Source organism: Lepisosteus oculatus, chromosome 12, assembly GCF_040954835.1.
Source record: "Lepisosteus oculatus isolate fLepOcu1 chromosome 12, fLepOcu1.hap2, whole genome shotgun sequence".
Classification (NCBI taxonomy): domain Eukaryota; kingdom Metazoa; phylum Chordata; class Actinopteri; order Semionotiformes; family Lepisosteidae; genus Lepisosteus; species Lepisosteus oculatus.
Window position 1 is genome coordinate 33,669,094 of NC_090707.1, and position 26,216 is coordinate 33,695,309.

At 38.7% G+C, this 26,216-nt stretch overlaps 1 protein-coding gene across 3 annotated transcripts; it reads left to right on the top strand.

The window, feature by feature from the left end:
* Nucleotides 1–350: 350 nt before the first annotated feature.
* Nucleotides 351–24,586, top strand: LOC102694165 (desmin). 3 transcript variants are annotated; one of them, XM_015359484.2, is made up of 10 exons: nucleotides 351–1,042; nucleotides 9,310–9,370; nucleotides 13,254–13,349; nucleotides 15,079–15,240; nucleotides 16,350–16,475; nucleotides 17,503–17,723; nucleotides 19,082–19,125; nucleotides 20,078–20,166; nucleotides 20,953–20,992; nucleotides 22,286–24,586. In XM_015359484.2, exons 1-9 carry the CDS (start codon nucleotides 366–368, stop codon nucleotides 20,965–20,967), a joined length of 1,491 nt encoding a protein of 496 aa, XP_015214970.2. In that variant the 5' UTR covers nucleotides 351–365; the 3' UTR covers nucleotides 20,968–20,992; nucleotides 22,286–24,586. The 3 variants fall into 3 exon arrangements, with proteins under 3 accessions (XP_015214970.2, XP_015214971.2, XP_006636849.2); XM_015359485.2 differs by having other exon boundaries at nucleotides 20,958–20,992; XM_006636786.3 differs by lacking the exon at nucleotides 20,953–20,992.
* Nucleotides 24,587–26,216: the final 1,630 nt, after the last annotated feature.

The following is a 26,216-nucleotide window of genomic DNA, read 5'->3' on the forward strand; positions in this document are numbered from 1 at the left end:
TAATGCCGTTTTTTTGTTTCCAGACAATCCTGCATCCAACCCAGTGAAACTTTGCTGACTTTAGTGGGAAACTAAGTGATCTATTTTTCGACACGCTTAATGTTTAATGACCAACACACACTTAAAGGACTGCTGAGAACGTGGTCTGAAGGGCCTAACTCAAGATGGCTCTTCCTGAGAAAACAGCATTTTCTGCTTCCCCTCGGAAAACACTGGCTGTCTGAGGTGGAGTTTGAGTGTATGAGCAGGCCCCACAGCACAGGGCCTTCATTGTTCCTTCCAGCTGTTTTTCTTTTCTCCTGGCTGGCCTGACACAAAGCAGACCATGTTAAAATAACACTCGCCACCGGACGCTAGGACCTTGAATGTCTGCGTGGGCGCTGAGCCTCCAGCAGCTGACATCAGAGAGAGTACAAATACCAAGAGCCTGCGACGGCAGCCCTCACTTGCCAAGGTTTCTGCCACAGGGTGCAGCTCTCCAGAAGTCCACAATGAGCCAATCGTACTCTAACACTCAGAGGGTCTCCTCTTACAGGAGGACCTTTGGAGGTGGAGCGGGGTCCCCCAGTCTCTCCAGGGCCACGTACTCTGGAAGAGGGTCCACCAGCGCATCCTCGACAGCGTCCAGGGTCTACCAGGTGTCCAGGAGCTCGGCGTCCCCCAGCTTCTCCACGATACGGTCCACCCGCATGACCCCCGTGCGCTCCTACGTCGGCGGGGGGGAGACCCTGGATTTCAGCCTGGCCGACGCCATGAACCAGGAGTTCCTGCAGACCCGCACCAACGAGAAGGCCGAGCTACAGCACCTCAACGACCGCTTCGCCAACTACATCGAGAAGGTGCGCTTCCTGGAGCAGCAGAACCAGACCCTGGTGGTGGAGATCGAGAAACTGCGGGGCCGGGAGCCGACGCGCGTGGCCGAGATCTACGAGGAGGAGATGAGGGAGTTGCGCCGGCAGGTCGAGGTGCTCACGAACCAGAGGTCGCGCGTGGAGGTTGAGAGGGACAACCTGGCTGATGACCTCCAGAAGCTGAAGCAGAGGTGAGAACAGGAAACGCAGATAAAATCCACACCTGACAGCTCCGCTCTGTTCTTCTCCTGCTCTATTTTATAATTTCTGCCAAAAGGCATCTGCCTTCTCATTTATACACGCTACGCAACATTTTCATCGGTCGAGTTTATAGGAATTGCAAATCCACGAGGTAGTATTTGTAACGTCTAAAATCTACTAGATGAGGAATAGCCTTTTGTTTTCAGGTAAACTTCAGACCAAAAAGAAACCTTAAATGGTGACTGATTCAGTTATTAAACTCTTTGAGAGTTTCAATAATTTTCATGCAAAAATTACATTTTAGTATTAGTGAGGGAAGTTTTATGGTGGAAAAAATGTATATGAAAAGATGACTGGGAAGATTCAGAAAACTATTTTTTTTCATAAAACACTTGTGACTAATATAAATATATTTTCTGTTATTGCAGTTCAAACGTTTTTAAAACTGTGTGAACTATATTGATGAGGGAAGACATCTTAACCGTTTTTATTGTGAACTGAAAAAGCATCAGAAACCCCCCCCCCCCAAATGAGACTTGATTAGTTGCTAACTTAACTATGAAAAAAATGTATTGCCTGTGTTAGCTTTATCTTGTCTCAAAGTTTCTCATTTACTGAACATACGTTAGATGGGGTTGAAAAAGTTAATCTGGAAGTTGTTGATTTTTTCTTATTCTTTCTAGAAATTAGGGGTAGAGAGACTTGAACATAGAATGGAAGAAGGTACTGTACAGTTGACTCAAATATGAAATTAATGGTAGGGGTCTGAGGATCTTTAACAGTAGTAAAGCAGATGACGGGTATATCCTTCGAGACATTTTATTGTTAAAGCCCTTTCTAGTCTACCTCCGCAGAATTAAAAGAGCTCAAATACAGTAATTAAAAAATCTAGTAGAACATGAAGTGTTTGACAGTACAGTGTCTTCAACCCACAAAATGCTAAATGTCAGTGTGTGTGTGTGGTTCCTAAGCACAGTACTGGAATAGCGGGTAGCATTTAATTTTGATTGATATAAAGTAAATTATCAATTGGATTGAACTAATCATTACTTGAAATTGCATTTCATTGCATTTTATGGTGTGTATCCTGTCTGCTATGTCACTAGTTGTTCTGTCTTGAAGAACCTACAGTATGTCTGAATACATTGTGAAAATATGGAGTAAAGGGTGTGTGATATGCTGTCTTTGAACAGTAATCGAAGAAATCCCATTAGTCAGCTCCTCAATCAGGGTTTGCTTTCTATTTCTGATTGTGTTCTTGAATGGAAAAAAATAATAATACAGTTCTCTGCGTATGTATTGACTTTGGATTTATATATTACAGTGTGATAATTAGCTTTGTGTGCTGGGTCACTTGTACAGCTTCTCCAAGAAACAGCTGGATGAGGTCTTTGCATTGATTAGATGCTAATTATTGAACGGGCTAAACAGGTCAAATTGCCTCAAATCATATGTAACATTTCTTATGTTCTCAAGCAGGGACAGCTCATACTATAATTTCATTTTTTAGAGATTAATGACTAAGTTTTAAAGAGACATCAAGAGACGCAGACTATAAAATCAGTCACATTCATACTGTCACAGACAGACAAATAGAAGAGACAACTGTGCTTTAAAAAGTAATCAAGACGGTTATATTCCTTTGAAGTTTGAAGTACTATTAGGTGAAAAAGATTTTGTAGTGTTTAAAGTCATCTGTATTAAAATGCCTTGAATATATTCGACAAATGTATTAATTTGTATCTTAAGCCAAAATATAACAAATGCAGCTGAGATCCAAGTTTCATTTGTTTTGATTTGGATTTTTTTATATCTATATATGGAATTAACAATGTCATACCTAAGCAATAAGCTTGAAGTGAATATGGAAACAGAGACGTTTTGCAGATAAAGATACAGCACACGAAATCCAATCATCATAATAATAGTCATTTTAAAGGCTGGATGATTCAACTTTTGAGATGGAGATCAATGATAACACAAGTGCATCTCATCTTTACCATTACAGCCAACAAGAGACAACCATAAATTATGAATAATCTTAGTCTTTAGATTGAGTTTGTAAATCTTTATTTGACCTACAGTACATAGTGTACAAAGGATATCATTATGTACTGGGAAATGGACTGGAGCAGGGTTTGTTTTAAACTATATTCTAAGCTATTTCAGTTCTGTATTACAAGACAAATACAGTACACTGCTGTGCAAAATATTTCAGACATCAGGAGCTACAATATTCGTGAGGGATGTTAATATAGACATACATGGACAATTGTTTCTGCATAAACTGAAATTACTGACAATAACAGAGCAATGGAAAATTTCTAAAACTTTTGTATAGCAATGTATGGCACGTGCTTCGTGACAAAGGAAGGTTGTGTGGATGTGAGCAAGAAAAGGGGTTCAATTAAATAAGCTAAAGAGTGGATCACAAGCCTGGAAAAGGATAAAGGCAAGAAACATCTTACAGTGAAAACTTGGCACTACACCTAACACAGATTATGAGCTTCGTGTCTTCTGGGCTCAGTCATGAGAGGTATTTTTTTACAAGATATGAGCCTAATCATAAAAATAGTCTCATAGAAAAGTCATTAATGAGGTCTCCACCTCTCAGCAGCTCCGGAATGCATGCGTGCTTCTGAGTCACAATGTGTAATCTTGGAACCAGTGCACAGCTGTTCTCTTCTATATTATAGAGCAGACATATCACCTTCCAGAATTAGAGACCTATTTTCACAATATCCTTTTTTACAATGACAGCCTCCATTCAGTTTTGGTTCCTAAAATGGATCTCCGTCAGTGCATTGAAGCTTATTCGTATTTGGACAAACATTTCTGAAGATTTAAACGCTAGTCAAACGGCATTACCATTTATAACAAAAGAATTGCACTCCTCCATCATTCTTATTTTCCCAAATCTCTGCTCAACAGTTAACAGTTCTATAATTAATTTTCGATGATTCACTGACACGAATACCACTCACTGCACCAAGCTATTTAAAGAAAAGCGAAAGACAAAATTAAATATTTCAGCGTGTCACTTATAACTGGTTCATCACAGGACAGCACAAGGAATCTTTTAATTGATTATGCCTCACATGTTATATATAGCTGTTTTTAGCATTTTATTTTTATCTCTGGAGAAGAAAAAATGATTTTTTAGTGCTTTTTAAACACAGTACACAAAAGATGTAAAATTATAACCGGTGGTGTGTACAGTATGAATGCTTTAAAGTCCAAAATAAGTTTAATGATATAGTACAACTTTTCAACACTAGTCATTACAGTTTATTATTAACCAGTTCTTAACCAGCAATTCTGTGATGCCATTCAATAAGATTCTTAGTCCACATTAAAAAGTGGGATATGAAATTAAAGTTATTGTTCAGGATTAAATCAGTAATCTGAATTTAGAGGCGTAAATCTACAAGCTTCTCTGTAGGTTTTACTGTATCCATCGTCTGTTGATAAACACTTTTGCCATGTCTATAGCCTCTAAAGCAAGTTTACAGACGCTCCAGAGGTAATCAGTTGACAGCAGTAAAGTCATGCCTATCTAAACTAAATCTTTTCCAGATGTTATTTCCTGTGGGCTGTCTCTGAAGAAGAAAATAGTGTATAGAACACACTTCTTCATAATTAGTGGTTTCAATTAGTAATATGAGGCTAAAGTATTCACAGTCTAAAAACGATTAGAAGTTGAATTCCCTTCCATTTAAACTTCTGTATTTTTTAACCAAGAACAAATACTGTCAATTTGAGGAAAATGCAGAAGGACACAACATTTTTGAGCGATAGCTGGCTTTCTATTGTCAGACTTACGTGTGCAGTATGACAGTTGGAAGACGATTAGGCGTGAGAGTATCAATGCAGGTCAGATCTTCACAAGATCATTTGACTGCAGTAGTTTACAGAAGTGACTCAGGTGTACTGATGTGCTTTCCAAAAGACAGGATAGTAACAGACTGGACGCATACAGAATTATCACCAGAGCACCATTTCATTGTCTGTAATGTCAGAGAAGTTTCAGAGAAAACCAGAAAACACTGTACAATGTGACACAAGGTCCACTTCAAATTCTTCTAGAACCGATTACTGATCTAGAACTATTTGTTAATGTGTTTAAGAAGACAGCAATCAAGGAGGATGGCTCAGGGCAATAGACTACCCCCAGTTTATATTTTACTTCCATTTAAGTTTTGAATTCAGTCTTAAAACATTGCTCTTTAATCATGCACACCGGAAAAAGCAGCTAAATTGTATCTGATTTTTAAATAGTCCTTTTACATTTTCAAACTTGATTTTTGAAAATTAATTTGCATTTTACATGTACTTCACTTGAAATGTGGAGGGCTTGTGAAATACTGCCTCTTCATTACTTAGCACATATTTTGGTATCTGACCCTTGAAAAACAAAGAAATTTACATTTTGAAAAATTGATCCTTCCTAAACCACTTCAAGTTACATTGTATCTGCAAAAATATTAACCTTCAATTTTGAATTTTCAAAGTTCATACTTTGAATTAGGAGTTTTACAGTATGTAACAGCAAAAGTGCTGGTCCTCACTTTTATTTTTATCGAAATAATTGGAATCCATTGTGCTATTTACCATCTAAAACAACATATACAAAAAATTCATAACGTAAACAACATTATAGCTCATTATTTTCTGGGTATTACTGTACAATTTAACTACTGTATTACTGCAAAGGAACAAGTAAAAGGTTTATTCCATGCTGAAAAAAAGAAGAAAGAAAACACAACGTTTCAGCCATGGAGCCTTCTTCTACTGTATTACTGTACCATTTTTAAAAATTGGCAATTTTGGGGAAGAAAATGCAGACCAAGAAGGCTTAGAAGCTAACAGCATTGTGCTTTTCTTCCAACTACTGTAGAGCTTTAGCTCAATAAACTTGCATGCAAGAAACTTTCTAACACCTTCAACAACAGTGATGTTTGACAGAACTAGTCAGCCCATTAAACAAACAGTCCAGATGTTCTGTTAGAGACCTAGGAAAGGAACACACTGCTTGAGAAACTAACATCTTTTCTGAATGCGCTTTTGTTGTAATCCATCAACAGGAAATTCTAGCACTCCAAAAAGCTGACAAAGAACAACACGAGCAAAAGTTCACAACAGACATTCTTCCTTATGAGGAGATAACACAAACCAGCCAGATGGAACTCTGTTTGAAAGAGAACACCATATAAGGCTGGGCCTCTGTTGTTTTGCTAAAGCAATACAAAGCGCATTTTAACCAGGGAAACTGCTAAATTAATTATTATACAGCTGCCAAAGTTTTAGATTTAAGGATTTGAACATTTTAAAGTAATATGACCTGATAATGTACAAGAAAACATGCAGATGTGTGGTTATGAAAGCGATATAAAGCTGTTTATTTCGGTGAACAAGCACAAGGGTGATGTGAGTTTAAGGTTTCCAAATGTAATATTTTATGTACTGACACAAATCTTTGTGAATCTGAACTACGGTACGGCAGCTACAGTACATCAATTAAATAATTGACTTCTCTTGTCTCTCAGCAATGTGATGCTTTTTTTCCTGACATCACTTTTTACTTCAACACAAAAATCAATCGCAGTATGCTCTGAATAAATGCATGCTTGGGGCTTATTCTTCTGGAATAAAGTGTCAAATCTGTGCGTTAATGCCATTATTGAGCTGGCAAAATCAACGTTGCTGCTAACCCTGAAATAAGCAATGGATCAGTCATATTAATAGGCTATTTTCCTGTTTTAAGTTTTGGAATTTAATGTAGTCACTCCCTTTTCTTTCTGGCTTGTTAGCATTCATAAGCAACTCGCGAATATCATAACCACAGTCTTTCAAACACAGCTGGGATGTTTTAAAGTTCAAACCTTGGAAAAAGCTTGCAATAAGCAAAATCTGAAAATGTTAAACTTACTGTATAGCTTCTATGCCATAAGAGAAACCCTTGTCCTTTTCCTATTTGGGAATGGACTCACTGCCTTGTCAATAAACTCCTTACTTTGTATCTGGAAGCTCTTCTCAAGAGCATTGTTGCGTGTGACTATAAATGGAAGTAAAGGCTGTGCAGTGATAAATTGATTACTGTCACATCTATACAGTGGCTCGTTCCCTCTCTTGCCAATATATCTTTCCTTAAAAAGGGAGCTGTGGGTTGTTTTATTTACGCTGGTGAGACACGCAATGAATTTTCCAGAGTTCATCCCACACTGCAGATTTGCTACAGAGAATATGAGCTTCGCAGTGCTTACAAAATTGAGTTGTCTCACAGAAAAACCCACCATTTAGATTATAGGGGATAGTTAAAACTTCATCTCTTGGTTAGAACTGTGAATTATGATCGGAAACTCAGTGGCACACAGAAGTTTCTATTTTGATTGAATTCTGTATGGGTGATTCAGTGGTGCAATGGTTAGCATTCCTGCCTTGTTGTGGTGGAACCCTGGGCTCAATGCTTGGGTGCTATCTGTATGGAGTTTATATGTCTTTCAGTATTTTCTGGTTTCCTGGAATCATAAAAAAATGTACATTGTCTACGTAACAGTAATCTCTGATGCAAGATGCAGGAAGTAAAAATAATTATTTTAAAAGTTACAATAGACTATGAGCTTGTTTACTGAAGTACGATATGTTGGAGTGTCTTATTCTATGCTATACGAGACACAGTGTTTAGGCTTCTGGGCTATACAGTATATTTGGGTGTTAAGCTTAGATTGGATTGTTTGTGTTCGATACAAAACGTTATTCATTTGCATGCTGGACCTTGCTTGGTGACACACTCATTTTACATTTTCATAAGTCTCCGTGATAATTTCATGCAGAAATCTGTTTCTGAAGATTATATTTTGGTGGACCATAATCACCTTCATCATACACAAAACGTCTCTTTCTTCTGCATAAGAACATCGGAAAGGTTACAAACAAGAAGAGTCTGTCTATTTCTTTTGGCTGCTGCCAATCGAATTGCTCTCACACAGCTGTTTGAGAATCTGATGTCTTTGCACTTCACCAGCATGGATGAATTTATTGCAAGGTGCTCACTGGAATTCTCTGAATAAATTAGGTGAAGGTGGAATGCACAGTGGCACAGTGGTTAGCGTTACTGCCTCATTGCACTGGGACCCTGGGTTCAAATCTGGACCTGGGGTGCTTTTTTGCCAGAGGTTGTGGGTTTTCTTACACAGTCCCAAGACATGCTGGTAAATTATTTGGCTTCTGGGAAAATTGGCCCTGGTGTGAGTGTGTGTGCCTTATGACGGGCTGGCATCTTGTCTAGGGTGAATCCTGCCTTGTGCCCATTGCTTACTAGGATAGGCTCTGTCTCCCCATGACCCTGGATTACAAGAAGCGATTACAAAACGGATGGATAGTTGTATTGTATCAAAAGCTCCCACCCCATGTTTGTTGGGTGGTTGGATGTTGGATGAAATACAGTACTTCCAAAAACTGAAGGGTCTGAAGAGTCTTGCTTGCATTATCGCTCTGCTGCTTATCAGACCCAGACATAAACTAACTAAGGTAATAGACTAGGTCTTTGCACACCTGAGTACAGCGACTGTATTACAAATTATCACTGTTCTGCTTGTAGAAAGCCAATTAGACCCCAAAGCAGTGTTTTTTAGTTATTTAGGAAACGCGTGTTTTCAAATGTTTTCCCCTTTTAAGTTGTTACTGAATGTCCACCGTTGTCTTATCAGTCTGCCACATTCCCTGCATGGTTACAGCAAGTCTGTGAGAAGATTTTCCAGCAAAAATTGATTTTACTTTGTGTTTGTAAAAGCAACTTCACTCAATGCCCCTACTGTATAGTTACAGTATGTAGGTTACACAAAGCTGCACACACACCTTTTCATATTTCAACAAGGGACTGCATATTTTGCTAAGTCAGGCCTGCCAGAAATCTAGGGCAATGTCTCAGGAAATGTTCCAATCATTTTTTTATCTACTGAAATAATTCCAAGCCTAGATCTATCAACCTGAAACAAAGCAAAGGGAAAGAAAAAAAGATTTAAAAAGTAAGAAAGAACAGAAGAAGAGAATTTCAACACCACTAACGTTAAAATCAAAAGGCTAGGACTGGACTTTGAGGGTCATGATTTCCACGTGGGGCACAGCAGTTGTCCTCCAGTCCACCATTCGATGTGACAATTTGTTTAAATTTCATTTTACCTGGTGAAACAAAAAACAAATGTTTTGTCTTCAAAGTAATACACTTCCAACTTTTGATTGTGTTTTAATTTCCTAGGCTGCAGGAAGAGATTCATCAGAAGGAAGAAGCTGAGAATAATCTGGCTGCCTTCCGAGCTGTAAGTTGCATTCCTGTCCCCTTTGAAATCTAGAACATCCGTGCAATAGTGGTGCTCCTCTGAACTTCTGTACTGTATTTGACCGTATTGATAATGCTGTTTAGTCCTGTGTAGCCATTTCATATTTTATAATTAAGAATCTTTGTTTTCTTGTTAATTTGTCACACGATTCATTTTAATTGCACAATGCCCCTCTAAATTAACTGAGTTTAAAACATTGCTAATTGCAGAACAAGACAAGCTGCTTTTTATTTAACCTCACAGACACTGAATGTTCTGCCTCCTCAGTTCCTCAAGCAGAGTTGGGAGACAACTCTTAATTTTTCAGCCCAGAGTGCATTTCACTCCTGTTCTGTTCTGCAGTTTCACAGTTTTTCTCAGAACAGATGTTTCTGGGGTTGGTAAGGAGTGGTATAATGTATTGGCAAGGGAATAAAAGACATATCCAAACACTTATTTTATTTAGCAGATTTGAGAAATAAGGTAAATAAATCACTATAGTTACTAGACCATCATTCTAAAACTCTAGGAGGACAATGATCAATCCTAATAAGGATTTTCATCTCTAATCATAAGGTGCATTTAAACTCATTTCACAAACAAGAAAGATTATAGTTTCTGTATTCTATTGGTTAGGAAAAGAATATGCTAAGCTTGTAGAGAGAAGGCAGTGAAGAGCAATACATGCATTTATTTGCACATGATTGCCAGGAAATGTAGTAGATATGGGGTGCCACTCATGGGCAGCATGGTGGCACAGTGGTTAGCATTTCTGCCTCACAGAGCTAGGGCCCTGGGTTCAACTCCCTTGGGGCTAACTGTGTGGCATCTGTGCTCTAATAATAATAATTGCTTACACTTATATATACTTCACTCAAAGTGCTTTACAGGTAATGGGGACTCCCCTCCACCACCATGTGCAGCCCCACCTGGATGATGCGACAGCAGCCATAGTGCGCCAAAACACTCACCACACACCAGCTATCAGTGGGGAGGAGAGCAGAGTACTGAAGCCAATTCATAGAGGGGGATTATTAGGAGGCCATGATTGGTAAAGGCCAATGGGAAATTTGGCCAGGACGCCAGGTTTACACCCCTACTCTTTTCAAGAAACACCCTGGGATTTTTAATGACCACAGAGAGTCAGGACCTCGGTTTTACATCTCATCTGAAGGACAGCGCCTGTTTCCAGCATAGAGTCCCCGTCACTATACTTGGGCATTAGGACCCACATGGACTGCAGGGCGAGCGCCCCTGCTGGCCTCACTAACACCTCTTCCAGCAGCAACCATAGTTTTTCCTAGGAGGTCTCCCATCCAGGTATTGACCAGGCTCACACCCGCTTAGCTTCAGTGGGTTGCCAGTTGTGAGTTGCAGGGTGATATGGCTGCTGACTGTATGTTCTCCCCATGTCTGTGTGGTTTCCCCAGGACAGGGACTCTAGATTCCTCCCCCCAGTCTAAAGACATACTGATAGATTGGCTTCTGAGGAAAATTGCCCCCTTGTCTAAGTGTGTGTGGGTGTCTGTGTTAGTCTATGAGCACCCAGGGCATACCCTGTTTCTTGTCTGGTTAGGCTCCAGCTCCCTGTGACCGTCTACTTAGTAGTTAGTGAAAGTGGATGCATGGATGGTATCATTCTCAATACGGCTTTGCACTGTATATCAATTCTTTTAAAAAAAATATTTACGACAGTGGGCCCTTGTGCAGCAAAGCTTCTATTATGCATGCCTTACTGCACATTATATCAGTATGGCATTATCATTCTACTCATTCCTGGCATGATATATCCTTTTTCCTGTAAGTCTCTTAAAACGAACCCTGGTTACACTGCCTGTAATGCGGAACACAGGCTAGAACGCAAATGTTGCTCTTGGATGAATATCACCTTCCATTTGCTACAGAGTGCTTTTAGCAGCTGATGTCATGCCCTGTTGTCGCCACAGCAGGTGGTGAGACCTCATGATCCCGAGAGCAGGGTGAGAGAGAAGGCTCACCTTACAGCCTGGCGCAGCTCATGTTTGATTCATCACTAATTTGTCCTGTTTTCTGGATACGTGGCGGCCACAGCCTAGAAGGCTCACAGATGCTAAATGGCTTATAGATACACTGAGGAAAATCTTCTTTTTTTTCCTCTGAGCTCCTGCTGCAGTGGGGGGGAAAAAACTGCTCTCGAGCTTTATTCAGGGAAAAAAAAAAGCAGAGACAAGCTTCATGCTTTTATCTAATTAAATGTTGCTATTTTTGTTCTGTCCTGCCATTTAGAGGAGGTATTCATGAGGGATATTCTATTTGTAGACAAACAAACTAGTATGGTTCGCACTGAGTCTGAGCAATCTTACCAAAGCGCAACATTTTCTCACATGGGTGAAAATGTTTAATAAAAGCCAAGGCCACATATACAGTAGACTAAAAAAATAATGTTTTAATTTAAAACTTTGAGTGGAATTAAACCTGATAAAAAGGATTTAGCGTCATACAAGCTCAGTTTGAAGATGTAAAACCTGCTTGAAAAACTTTCAAACCCCCTCACTCCTGATTGTAGGTAGTCACTTCACATAGGGGCTGGAAAAGTGACTGAGCAAAGTTTGGGAGAGGCCACATTACAGCTATCATGTGCTGTGTTCATTTTCTGATATTTATTAGCCATGAAGCTTCCACACGGTACTGTATATGATGGATCTCCTACACCCATCCATACCGCACGCACATTTTAGCCACTTTATGCCATACAGGGTCATGGGGCAGCTGGCAAGCACTGGGTGCAAGTGTGGATGGGCAGGATGTTAGTCCATTGAGGGCGGACAGAGACAAACATGTACACACGCTTTTAATTATAATAATAATAATTGCTTACACTTATATAGCGCTTATCTGGACACTCCACTCAAAGCGCTTTACAGGTAATGGGGACACCAATGTGCAGCCCCCACCTGGATGATGCGACGGCAGCCGTAGTGCGCCAGTACACTCACCACACACCAGCTATCAGTGGGGAGGAGAGCAGAGTGATGAAGCCAGTTCATACTGTAAATGGGAATTATTAGGAGGTCATGATTGGTAAGGGCCAATGGAAATTTTGGCCAGGATGCCGGGGTAACACCCCTATTCTTTTTGAGAAACGCCCGGGGATTTTTAATGACCACAGGGAGTCAGGACCTCGGTTTTACGTCTTATCTGAAGGACGGCGCTTGTTTACAGTATAGTGTCCCCGTCACTATTCTTGGGCATTAGGACCCACATGGACCACAGGGTGAGCGCCCCCTGCTGGCCCACTAACACCTCTTCCAGCAGTCAATTGACTTACCACGAAGTCTTTGTACCATGGAAGGAAACTGGAGCACCTAGATGAAACCCAGGCAAACACGAGGAGAAAATACAATCTGCACACAGATAGAACCCCAGGAATTGAACCCAGGGCACCAGCATTGCAAGGCAGTGAAAGCATTAGAAAAATAAAAAAAAGATTCCTCTCCTTTTTTCTTTCTCTGCCCATTTCCCCTGGCAGAGCTCTCTTTATAGCCAGAAAACTGGAAGATGCAATTCTTATTCCCTCACAACCCCCTCCTTCAGCAGCTGGATGACTCACAAGGACATATTGTTAACAAAAGAAGCGTTAAACATAAAACATAAACAACTTTTTTACAGATGCGAGGTCATGAGTGCTTCGAGTAACCGCTGGGTTACAAAGAAAGCCCAGACATAAAGTTACATGCGTAAACTGCAATAGTTTCGAGATTACCAAGGTGTGATATAAAAAACAATCCTTCAGTAGCAATGCTAACCAATGTGCCACTATGCCACCTTAACCCTCTTACAGTGTGAAAAAATGGGAGGGTGCCACTCTAGCTGAGACTGAATTTCAGGGTATGTGTCCTTGCAGGACGTTGACGCTGCAACTCTGGCCCGTCTGGACCTGGAGAGACGCATCGAGACTCTTCAGGAGGAGATTGCCTTCCTCAAGAAAATCCACGAGGAGGTGAGCTGAGAGACCCACTCTTCTTCTCTTTCCACCTCTGGTGTTCTGCCTGCCTGTCATCTGAGGCACAGTTCAGAGCTTCTGTCGGCCATAAATGTACGGACCTCAGCAGGCCACAGACCCATTCTCTCAATGGAGCTGGAAAATGGGGCAACTTCCAGCAATCCTAGGTGTCGTTGAAACTTCCCTTATTTTCAAGATCCATAAGGAGGATGGACAGAGCTCTCAGACTCCCATCTTGCAGCATCTTGTATCTCACTGATCAGTAGCTACACACTAAACCTGGAAATCTGAAATACTCTAACTCTAACCCAACACTGCTCAAGTTTCACTCAACTACAGGAGATTCTTAGTTACAGATATCAAACTAGCAAATAATGTACATTTATATACTTTATTGTGCAGCATCACACACATTGTAAGGCTATAGAGTTCATTCAAAAACCAAAAAAGGTATCACCTGGTTAGAAAACCTTGTTCAAATGCATTTATATTCCATACCATTATATGTTGTTACATATTATTTTAATAGTATCTATTCTGCTACAACGTTGGTATACAATACAAGGTAGGCTCATTACTGTATATAAAGAATAAAATACCACAGTTCAGTAACTGCTTAGAAGTATTTAAAAAAAATTGAATGCAACAAATTTACAAACCAAATACATTTCAATTAAATAATTCAGGTAAAATATAAACTTCTTTCATCTAGTCAAACAAGACTTATTTGGGATTTTATCCTTAAAACTAATCCATTCTCTCATTTCAATAAAATTAATATTAAATATTAGGATGGAAAAGTTGTTTCATATCTAAAGAAAACTTACAGACCTGTTGCTGTTCTACTGAACTTGATTACATTTTGCTCAACATTCTGTGCTTGCTAAAAATATTTGACTAACAATCTAGGTTTATTTTTGAATGATAAGAATTTTGTGGGGGTGAAGCATGAATGAAATGTTCCTTTGAAGCTGTATCGCTCCTTTTTGACATTTAAGAGTGACTCTGGAAGTGATGAGTGCTTTCTGAATGACACAAGTGTGTAAGAGGTCACAGTTTAACATTATCCAACAGATGCAATGCTATATTTATCTTTGAAAGGGTAATATGAACAGGACATAAAGTTAAGAGACCAAATGCCTTCTTGTACCGAACAAGGTTAGACTTACTGTCTCAGAAAATGTTGGTCTCACAGGAACTATTAACACACATTTTACATGGAGTGACAATGCTTTTTAAAACTAAAATCTCTCATTTAACAATTTAAGTAATTAAGATTGTTATTGTTTGATTTGATTAAATGTAATATAAATAATGTTTTATATGCTATTTTAAAAAAGTAACAAGATATGCACAGAATGTGTCATTATTAGATGGTTAGGAGTTCTAGTCAGATTGAATAGAATCAAAATGAACATATTCATTTCTTCCCCTCTGATGAAAGGTTAAGCTGTGTTGTGATAAATCCTGTAGAGAGAACAGATTATTTAACAGAGGTTTTGTTTAAACTGAGTCTTCTCAGTTGTAAAAACCGGAGGTTAATTGTAATAGTGAAAATTCTCTTCTCTCCTGGTAGTATAAGCAGAAAGCTCAGGGCATATTTTTCTCTCATCCCAACGTTTTGAAATACAATGTTGAAACTATCTCTCAGTGTCTCAGTGATCGTAGGGCCATGTGTTTCATCACCAGAAGTCAGACTTGACTGGCTGTCCCCTTCTCCCCAAAGGAGATCCGCGAGCTGCAGGCTCAGCTCCAGGAGACTCACGTCCAGGTGGAGATGGACATGTCCAAGCCGGACCTGACTGCTGCCCTGAGAGACATCCGTGCCCAGTATGAGAGTATTGCTGCTAAGAACATCCAGGAGGCTGAGGAATGGTACAAGTCCAAGGTATCAGTCTAGCCATGATTGCTCCTCATTTTTCATTACTGCAGCTTTCATACCAGATCATACCGGCAAGTCTTCCACTGTTTAGGTTACTGTGAGGATGTTTAGAGATTTTAAAAAAATGCTTGAGGTTACTGGTTGTCTGCATTTCAGAAGGATACTAATAGCAGAAGGGAGTATGGATTATAGTAGGAAAGCAAAGGGGCATGCAAAACCAGTTAACCAGTGGAGGCTCTGTGGCTAAGGATCTGCACCTGTGGCTGGAAGGTTGCTGGTTCAAATCCTGTGGGTGGGAGAGGAATCCTACTCCGTTGGGCCCCTAAGCAAGGACCTTAACCCCAGCCACTCCAGTGGTGCTGTATAAATGGCTGACCCTGTGCTCTGACCCCAAGCTTCTCTCCCTTCTTGTGTGTCTTATGGAGAGCGAGCTGGGGTATGTGAAAAGACAAATTTCCTAATGCAAGAAATTGTATATGGCTAATGAAGTGATCCTCTAGTCGTCTCCTTCTTAAATAAATGACCTTCTGCTTTCCAACTTTATTCTGTACCTCCATCTACTGCTCACCTGTCAGTGTGTATTTTTTGTTGTTGCTCTGTAAAGTGCTTTGAGAAGCCGTTTTTAAAGGCACCATAGAAAATCAAAAGGGTTTTAATTATTATACTAAGATACATGCGTCTCCACCAGTCTGCCGTAATTCTCAGGTTCTCAATGTGGAGCTTGCAGCATGTGAATAGATGAATGTCTCTGACATCAGACCAACACTGCCGGATCTTGTGCTTCCTGTAGGGATGCAGACGTTATTACCAGAAAGCCACTAATTACAATCACAACCAAATAATGGTCTATTCTAAATTGAGTATATACAGTCTATAATAACAGGTAGCTAGATACGTTCCTGCTATGAAATTCTACTATCAAACATAATTTGAATGAACAGTATGGTGGCTGTGACAACAAAGAAGATGGAGAAGTACCACATAATAACAGGCGCCATTTGAACACCAACACTTTGGTGTGAATCGGCTTGGAAAAATAAGTACACAGATATGGGGTTCTTAAAAAAACTAATCGAATCCCTGAAATGTTGTCATGATGAAAATGTGTTTCCCAGGTTTCAGACCTCAGTCAGGCTGCAGCCAAGAACAATGATGCCCTCCGACAGTCCAAACAGGAGGTGATGGAGTACCGCCACCAGATCCAGTCTTACACCTGCGAGATTGACTCTCTCAAGGGCACTGTAAGTTTCCTCCTCGCCGACAGGTTTCGTAGAGCTACTTCACTGAGTAACTGAAACAATGTGCAGAAGCAAACTTATTTAAATAACACATTCGGTTACAAGTGGGACATATATGCCTGGTTCTGGGCTGCCACCATGTCTTCAGGTTGGTATTCCAGCTCAGCTCTTCATGGGCTAAACCAGCTGGCTACTTGCATAACTGGACCAATTTAACAGCTTCTCCCAGCTCCTCAGGGCCTAGTGCCTTAAGGCAGGTAGGTAGGTCCCTTTTCAGGCCATAAAGGCCCATGGGGAACAGGGGGCAAGGGCCACCATTTTTCTTGACCATCCGACACTGTAGGTGGAGGTGATGTGGTCAGCATCACACTCAGGCCGGCCTATCACCCCCAGAAGGATTAACCCCCGGTACTCACTTGGAAAGCAGGCTGAGTGGACCTGGGAGCCATCTGGAAGAAATTAGAGCAAGCTACATCGCTTGCCCCTACCTGGGATTGAACCCGGGACCTTCCAGTCAGGAGGTAGACACCCTTGTTCTCTGAGCTACCAGGGCTCCGTAGTGCCTTAAACAGACACTAAAAACCTGGAGACACGGAGGTGACCGGTGTTAGACACCCCTGAATTAAATAAGTTCTGTGAGGGAATTTTACAAAAACTGACAACCCCCTGTCCCTTGAAGCCTAGAGTTGTCAAACCCTAGCCTAAGGACTAGAGGTAAACTTGATTCAATTCAATTTATTTTTATAACAAGGTTGCCCCAAGGCGCTTAGAGATAAACCACCCGTATGATCCAGCCTGACTTTTATACTCAAAAAAAGTGAAAGAAAGTGTACTGAAATTGTTTTTATGATGAAATATATGGTTTTTTTTTTTCTAATCAGTTACAAGAAACCTACTGTCGTGGTTAATGACCAGTTTTGCAATATTTTTTTTGCGTTTCATTTTAAAATTGAAGTCACTACATCAGCAATGTACTGTATGCAAAGCAGCTCATGGCTTCATCTGCTCCACTCCTCCTGCCTGCTTTCAGAATGACTCCCTGTTGAGGCAGATGAGAGAGATGGAGGACAGGTTCAGTGGGGAGGCGGCTGGCTACCAGAATACCATCTCAAACCTGGAGGCAGAGATTGCCAATCTGAAGGATGAGATGGCACGCCACCTGCGAGAATACCAGGACCTGCTCAATGTCAAGATGGCTCTGGATGTGGAGATTGCCACTTACAGGAAACTGCTGGAAGGAGAGGAGAGCAGGTACTGCCCTTGATATTTAAAGGGGAACTGCAGTCCCAATTTCTCAGATCCGTTATGAAACCTCGGTCACTCAGTAAATAAATTATTTGACGGCATCGAAAAAATATTCAAAATTTTGAATTAAGCATGAGATCGTGAATTTTGTGAAAGTACTATAAGTCGCCATGTTGTTGCAAACCCCTGGTGTTGCTATGGGCGAGAGAGAGAGTTCCCACGATTTGTGATGTGAAGCGGCCCTTCCTGCTCACTAGTCACAGTAATGACTAATGTACTGTGATGCACAAGCGAATAAGTACAGGTTGTCCAGCAGATATTTCACCACAGCGTTAATGAGTAAGTCCCATTTATTGGCTAAACTGATAAAAGTTAAGAGTAATATTTCTACTGAATTCAAAGTTTTGTTGCAGAAAATGGCATACCTGGAAAGTTTGTCTATTTTGTGATAAATTTGAGGTTTTACAAGTTACTGTGTACATGTTACTTTTATTGTGCTTTGAAATACACTCATCAATGCTGATTCTTTCTAATCCCGAAATATAAAAATAGTCTTGCAGTTCCCCTTTAATATAGAGAATAAATTCCAATCATTGCTTATTGCAGTCAAACTCTTTAGCAAACTAACCATCTACTTTCTTTACTTTTTAATATTTTAATGAAATATTATCGAGTTATTGAGCATCTGGGAGTTACACTTCTATACTGGGAGGATACTTCTACATTAATGACCCTAAATTTATATTTGTAGGTGTTGGAAACTAAACAAATTAACATCACTTTGTCCCCCTTTAAGCACCCACAAAGTTAAAAGCCGGCTTTGTACTGTAAAATACAGGTCCATCAGAATCGGCTGTTAACAAAACAAAAAGGCTAAAATTTCAGCAAATCACTGTCGCAGTATAATGTGTTCCTTCATTAATCAGGAAAAGTGGAGTGAAAAGAGATGAAGATGAGGGAAAAATGTCAAAGACAATTACACAACAGTGTATATTGTATTTTACTTACTTTTTCTAGCACCATGAGAAAGTCTTCCATTCTTTTAGAATGAAAAATTCACAACAGATCCGTTCTATGACACTATTAACACTAAAATAAATGAGAAAACTGGCTAAGCAACAGCTTAGGAATGAAAACATGACAGAGTGGGAAAGAAAATATTTTGTGTTTAGTTCTGTCCAGTCCTAGTCATTCTAATCAATACAAAAGACACACCTTTCAATCAATAAATAATACATGTGATCAATACAAATAATATGTAATATATTTAATATGTAATTAAATAATTATATATAATATGTAATTTTATACAGTATAACTGTATACTGTATATGATTTAAAGTGCCAATTTATCTTTTCCTCAGGATCACTGTTCCTGTACAAACATTCGCTTCACTGAGTTTCAGAGGTGAGTATGAAAGTGTCTTGTAAAAATTTATAGTGTCTTGTAAAATTACTGGAAATACAAATTGAATTTTATAAGTTGTAACTTGATGGGTTTCTGTAGGCCTTGTTCTTCGTTAGATCTTATGTTATGTTTATGTTCTCTTGTGATCCAAGTCTAAAAGTATACCCCTAACTATAATGTGAAAATAACAGGGAGAGAATTTTGGCTTTGTGTTGAAGAGCAGTATTTTTACAGAAGTAAACTGTACACATTTCAAAACCAGACACAGATCAATAAAAAAGGCCAGTTTTAATTGAACAGCTTTTGGCTTTTTAACTTGTAAATGTCAGGTTTCTGCATCACAAGGAGATGAATGAATGTCGTAACAGCAGTATTCTCCAGATGGCAGTATATCTATGTGTTAAAGGTCTAACCTGTAGTTACAGGTTTCATTTTTGTCTTTACTTTACCCTGATAGTTAACTCGTGTGAGACTTTACAATTAGTACATTTACACAAGGAAAACAGATTAAAAGAATGGCTCTATTTTACAGTGTTTTTTGTTGATGGTATTTCTTTCACTGTGAGAGATAAAAAGTGCTATAACAATGTATTAATTTCATATATGCTGAAAGGATTGGTACAGTACATACTGTATCATGAAACCTGACACCTTAAGGTTTTGAAACTTTGTGTCTCTTTCCTTTTTCTTCATCATGGAATAAACCTTTACCTGTTCCTTTGCAACCTACACATGCTGATACAGCTACCTACCTTGATACTGTGTGTCATGGAATATTGATTGAAATATTTATATAGAAATGATATATTTGGCCAATTTTATTCATATACAAATTCTATGGGCTGTTCCTGTGTTTTATTCTTCAGCACAAAGTGAGAAAGAAAAAAGATCCCTTTAGAAAGAAACATGTTTGGGACCTTGTTCATATCTTTTGTCTCCTCTGTCCTTCCAGAAACTAGCCCAGAGCAACACCAGCGGACATCTGAAGTCCACTCCAAGAAAACAGTGTTGATCAAAACCATTGAGACCCGTGATGGAGAGGTAAGGCACTCTCACAGAACTCGTTAGCAGGAGTTCCACAAGAAAAAAAAAGTTGTTCTGTGAATCTGTCTAAAGGACATCTGACTCAACTTTCACTCTGTCTGACTCCGTGTTTGACAAGAGCAGTGGGCTCCAATTGATTTCCAACACCGTTAATGGTAGCAGAGTAAACGGCATATATTTCATATGTTGAACTTTGGGATCAAAGGTGGTTCTATCATCGTTGATATTATGATTTCACCCAAGAGCATACAAAATCTGCTACTACACAGAAAAAAATCTGCTTGAAATAAATCATACCGTTGTTTTACTACTGTAATAACAAACATATGCAAGTCTAAAAGGATATGCAGCACATCAATTTACTGTAAAAATGGTTTGATTGTAGTAGGTTTTCTGTGCCATTTACAGTAATCATCTCAATACCAAAGCTTCCTTGGGAGCTCATAAAGACTAGCACAACTCAATCATTACATCATATTATTGGTGAGGGTGATGCAGTGTTCAGCTAAGTATCCCATAAAAGCACTCTGTCTCAATACAAAGAAAGTGAAGCACAGAAAGCATTCTGGGCTGCAGGAAATGAGAAAGGACTGAAGCTGATCTGAACTTAGAAGAATTTGATATGGTCTTAACCTTCTTTCCTCTTACTCTTTGAAGTTCTTAAATGGAAATGAATACCAAGCTTCAAATTTCTCCTTAGAAGTTTCCCTTTTACAATGTGCCGTACCATTGCTGTGGAAGTAAATGTTACTTTCTTATGTTTACACATTTATTTTTAACCAGGGTAGCTTTGAGTAGCAGACGTGAGCAGATATGCTTTTCTGTAAGTTTCTTCAAGAGTTGCTTCAGCGGGTCGCTTCAAGCTCACACCACGCTTCCAGTGAGGTGTTACTTTGTGGTGTTCACTGACATGTTTGGCACTGTCAGACTCAGGGAGTCACACAGTCACTCTTGCATCATTTCACAGGAATTGTTTTGCTTATCAAAATATTGTTTAGTGCCTTTGCGGTCAAAAAAATGGAAAATACGCAGATGTATTTGTTACTTTTTGAATTTGAAGTACAGGTTTTCACCTCGTTGCTTCTGGTAATTTTCTATCTAAACCGAGAATAAACTTCACAAGAAATAAACCATAAAATCAACCCCACACATGCCCCTTTCCCACACTGTAGCTCTTAAAGGGGGGGTTCACTTTTGTGGAAAAGGTAGTTACTCTCACTCTAAAACAACAGGGGAAAGAGTAACCATTTCCCACCATTGGAATTCCATTTAGACAACTTTTTACAGCAGTTCCGCAAAATAAACAACTGCAGTACCGCTGAAGAAGACATCATGTGTAAGAATCTTCTTTATATGCAGTACTGTACATATCTATCAGCAGAGATAAAATGTAATTAGAAAAAAACAAGAGATAAAGCTGTTAAACATACAGTAAACAAATGGAAAATTAAATAAATTCATTTCAGGCTAATTTAGAATCTGTGTAAGGAAGCACTTTATGTGTATTTTGTCTCTACAGTACATCTCTATTTTTGACTTTGATGCAATACAGTATTTGTGGCCATAGTGAGATGGCCTACAATGCATGCTATAGCATGAGCAGGCAATTCACAATTCTGCATCTCCTGAGCTGGCATGTTCACTCTGAGGTTTTTATATGCCCTGGGTCTGGCAATACTTGAACATTGAATGGGTGTGGTTTAGTTATTCTACCACGGGCCACATAGAGGATCTGTTAATTGGCTGTTATCACATTAAAATATCGTATCACAGCTGTGGCACTGCAAATGTTGCAATATCCTCCAATTCTGATTTGTTTTTTCAATACTAGATTCTTCTAATTTAGTCTTAGTCTCAAGATACAGTACCATATTCCTTTAGTGTTAACACTACACTGTATGTACAGTATACCTAGACTGTGATGATATATTCAGTAGAATGATCCCATAATCTTCCAAAATATCAAAATATCTCATATGGGACAAGAAACACCTTTGAAGTGGTCAGAACACTCTGGATTACGCACATTCAATGCACTGGTGAAAGGCAGATCTGAGAGTACCTGAGCCCTGTTATGGGATATGACATAACGACGCCTACTTTTCCATTTTTACAGGTCGTCAGTGAATCCACACAGCATCAGCAAGATGTCATTTAAAAGGATATTGGACGGCCAGACTCAAATTCTCCCACCAAAAGCACATGGACAAACATAAACGTTTTATGCATGGCTTTGCTCACAGAAAACACTTCGAGCAGCGCAGAAGTCAAGTGATCCTGACACGTTCACGGAAAAGAAAGATGGAAAAAGTCACAGAAAGTCAGAAAAGTAGCAATTAATGTATGTTCTCATGTTTTTGATGTTGTAGCACGATGTCCAAGAATCAAAAGAACAGGGAATTAAGCAGTTTTTCAGTTATCAGATAGTCTGGCTAAGTGTATGTTAAATGTACTAAAGAAAAAAAGTACATTTAGTTGATAATAAAGGGATATCTTTGCAATATGTCATTAGAATCTATGATTTTTAAGCTTAGAAACACTCCTACAGATAACAATGTGGATCCATTGTTTAATTTTTCTTTAATGTAACAGTGCCTTGTTCCAAATCAGTTTAGGGTTTTCTTTTTAATTGCAATGAAGAGGAATATGCAATTAGCTTCATGGGTTTAGAAGTCATCATGAAAGATTCGTATTTGATCATATGTAAGACTCACAGAGAAGATTCCAAAGCCACCTCTATAATAATAATACCCGTCCTGATAGCTTTGATTTTAAAACCTCAATTTTCTTTCTCAATTAAGAATGAAATTAATTGCCTACATGAAAGAGTGGAAATAGTTCTTAAAAGGAATTGTTAAAATGAACACACAAAAACCAACAAAAAGATCCAGCTAATTTTAAAATATATTTTGATATTATTTTGTTCTATGGCTAAAATACAGTCACCTAACGAAACAGTGCTGAGCTGAATGAATTATGTAAGAACTGGCGATTTTAGAATTATTATTCTATCGTGAAAATTGAGGTCACAACACATTTTCATCTCAGCTCTTGTGCTGTTCAACATCAATATGAAAATACATGTACAGTAGCTATGGATAATGGTTACTGTTGCAATAATATTATTATTATTATTATTAATAATAATAATCATTTTATTAAAAATAACAATAATAATAACAACAACAATAATAATTAATAGTAATAATAATAATTGCTTACACTAAGTGTATATAGCGCTTTTCTGGACACTTCACTCAAAGCACTTTACAGGTAATGGGGAATCCCACTACCACCACCAATGTGCAGCCCCCACCTGGATGTATTATAAAACCAATTAAATTATTTTCTCCCTTAATTACAAAAGATTCTGTGAAAACATAAAAAGAAACAAGACGTCAGATTTGCAAGAAAGTATTATTCAATAAAGATGCAACATTTCTGTTCTTACGAAACTAGTATTTCTTATGACACCAGATGGTAACTGAAAATTTGTTTGATAAGCTCAAAGGTGGAATAAACGAATCATGATATATGGTTAAGTAGAAGCAAGAGATTTCGTGGAGTGCTGATCTCTCCAGGAAGAAACAGCAAATTATCAACAACATTCCTGTACAGCCTCTCTTCTTTGATCTTTTAAAAATGTAATAGGTTCACAATGACCACTAACTGTAACCAAAGCTTCACTTTTATTTAAAAAAAGTCAAATAAAAAATAATACATATTTAACTCTGAACTATTAACATATACACTGAGGTTGAAATATTTCAAAATTGTTCCAAACAATTGACAACAGAAACTAACAATAAAAAATAAATCATTTTTTTGCTGATACCTAGACAGTTATAAAGCTGCTTCATATATTCCAATGTTAAATGTTAACACATTTTAAGTGGTCTTGTTGAAATACATTCCTAGAGATTTCAGATTATGCCACCAGGGAAGTAGAACATCTGTCTTTGCCATGGAAGAACTTCAGAAGCACTATTCAGTTTATAAGACAAGCTAGTTGCAGGCCAACATACAGTAACACATTTGACAGCTCTGTAAACATTTGTAACTCTGTAACAGAATAACAGACATAAGAGATGACAGCGCATAAGGCAATAGTTTACATTGCACGCTCTGTTGGCAAACTTTGCAAGGCCTAGGAATATCATGTGCTTATCTGCTAACGTTTTGTAACATGCATGGAATACATGAAGAAAGTACCTGAAAATTACTGTTCGTTTGTGAGCTTATTCTGAGCTGAGCAGGGGCAGCTGTTTCAAATCTGTGGATTGCACTTTTGTTTCTGGGATGGGTTTAGAGATTCACAACAGACGTTAGGATTAGGGTTGAAAGACGAGGAACACAATTCTGTTAAGGCACAAACTATGTTGTAATCAACGTTATAATAAAAAAAAATACAACATTCTTTTGGGATATCTTCAGTTCATATGTCTGGCCTCAGATTCCTTTTGAATACAGTATGTCACCGCTGGAGAACATGAGACATGAGGATGCAAGTCTCAAAAGCCAGCAGTGTAAACCAACACAATATCAAATGCCTGTCTTACAGAGAACAAATAGGAATCAAATTAAAATTCTTAGATTCTGAAAGTACACACAGAGCTAAAAGTATATACTGTAGATCACTTTAGTAGAAAAACATAATAAGAAATGGCTGTTTCAGAAAGCCAGATATATACTGTTTGTAATATAAAGTTTATTACATTTGAAAACTTTTAGACTGAATTGTAATATGGTTAGCAAGTAGAAGTGTAATGAACTATTGTTTAATTTGCAGGTCTCATGGTTTTGTGAGATACTGGCTCCACTTTGGAGACAATCTCTTCAGGGACACAGTTGTTTCCTTTTCTGTGGTCAACCTTAAATAGAGCTTTCCTGCTCACAGTAATTCAGCAGACTGGTCAAAGCCTAAATAAAAAATTATTCGAACAGTGATCTTTACTGGGGTAACTCAGCTGCCTGAGGAGAATGACAACCCATTTGTAAGCAACCTCCCTCCCCTTCTATGAATGATGGATGAGCTGGGACGTTGCTTCAAGGATAAAGATAGAGTGGAGGACTGCAAGTGAAAATGAAATCTCTCAGCGAGTGAGCAAGAAGCATGATATTTTTAAATGGGTAGTTGAATGTTAGTGACATTGGGGTATGACCTCCAAAACGTTTGTTTAAAACACCATTTAATCAATCACCAAACGGCGCCTTTTAATTATAACAGCGGTAAGCCACTGTAAACAGTTTGAATGTTGCAGTTTTTAATACGTCTCATGCTACAGTATTTGGACATCCATCCTGAAAGTGCAGGGTTTTAACACTAACTGTGCTCTTCATCATTCACAGACTCACAGGCAGATTGACAAAATAACCCACATTTCAAAATATGTCAGCAAACCATTTTGAGGGCTTACAATTAAACAGAAGCAGCAAACTAAAAAAATAGATTTTTTTTAATTTAAAACAATTTCTATGTTCTCTTTCATTGTCTTCGCCTGTTGTTGCATGTTGTTCCACCTGATGATCTAAGAAACCTACGTTATCAATGAGAGCTACTGCCTGAGCTTTTGGAAGCACAGTATTGGGAATTATTATGGAACCCGAGGAAAAAATAGATACTGTATGTACTGTACAGAGCTCTCCAAAACTCAAGTACCATCTTTTAATTTTGCTTTACTGCCAAGCATCTTGTATTAATGAGGATGGGATTAATATGGATCACATGTACGAGATAATGTATATTTAAATAGCGGGTAATTTCATGCATGGGACTGATTCCAAGAATGCATCATTGATTGTGACAAAACAAAAATATACTGTGTTCACACCAGTGCTTTCGAGTGATCATACTGTAAGTATTGGGGCACATTCACTTTAATTAAACGTCAGGGTGTAAACTTTACTCTTTTTGGAGGCAATAACTGCATGGACTCCATGATACACTGAGCTTATCTACACCCTTTGGGCAATCATCTGAGCTGCTTCGTTGTAGGCTCATTGAGCTGTTGAGGCTTGAGTGGGAAGCTGTGTCAATGCGCATTGGG

Bases quoted from the DNA above. Each gene is read 5' to 3' on its own strand.
- LOC102694165 (XM_006636786.3), top strand. From the start codon at position 366: ATGTCTGCGTGGGCGCTGAGCCTCCAGCAGCTGACATCAGAGAGAGTA. The intron at 15,241-16,349 runs GTATCAGTCTAG...TGTGTTTCCCAG, and splicing joins AGGAATGGTACAAGTCCAAG to GTTTCAGACCTCAGTCAGGC. The intron at 16,476-17,502 runs GTAAGTTTCCTC...GCCTGCTTTCAG, and splicing joins TTGACTCTCTCAAGGGCACT to AATGACTCCCTGTTGAGGCA.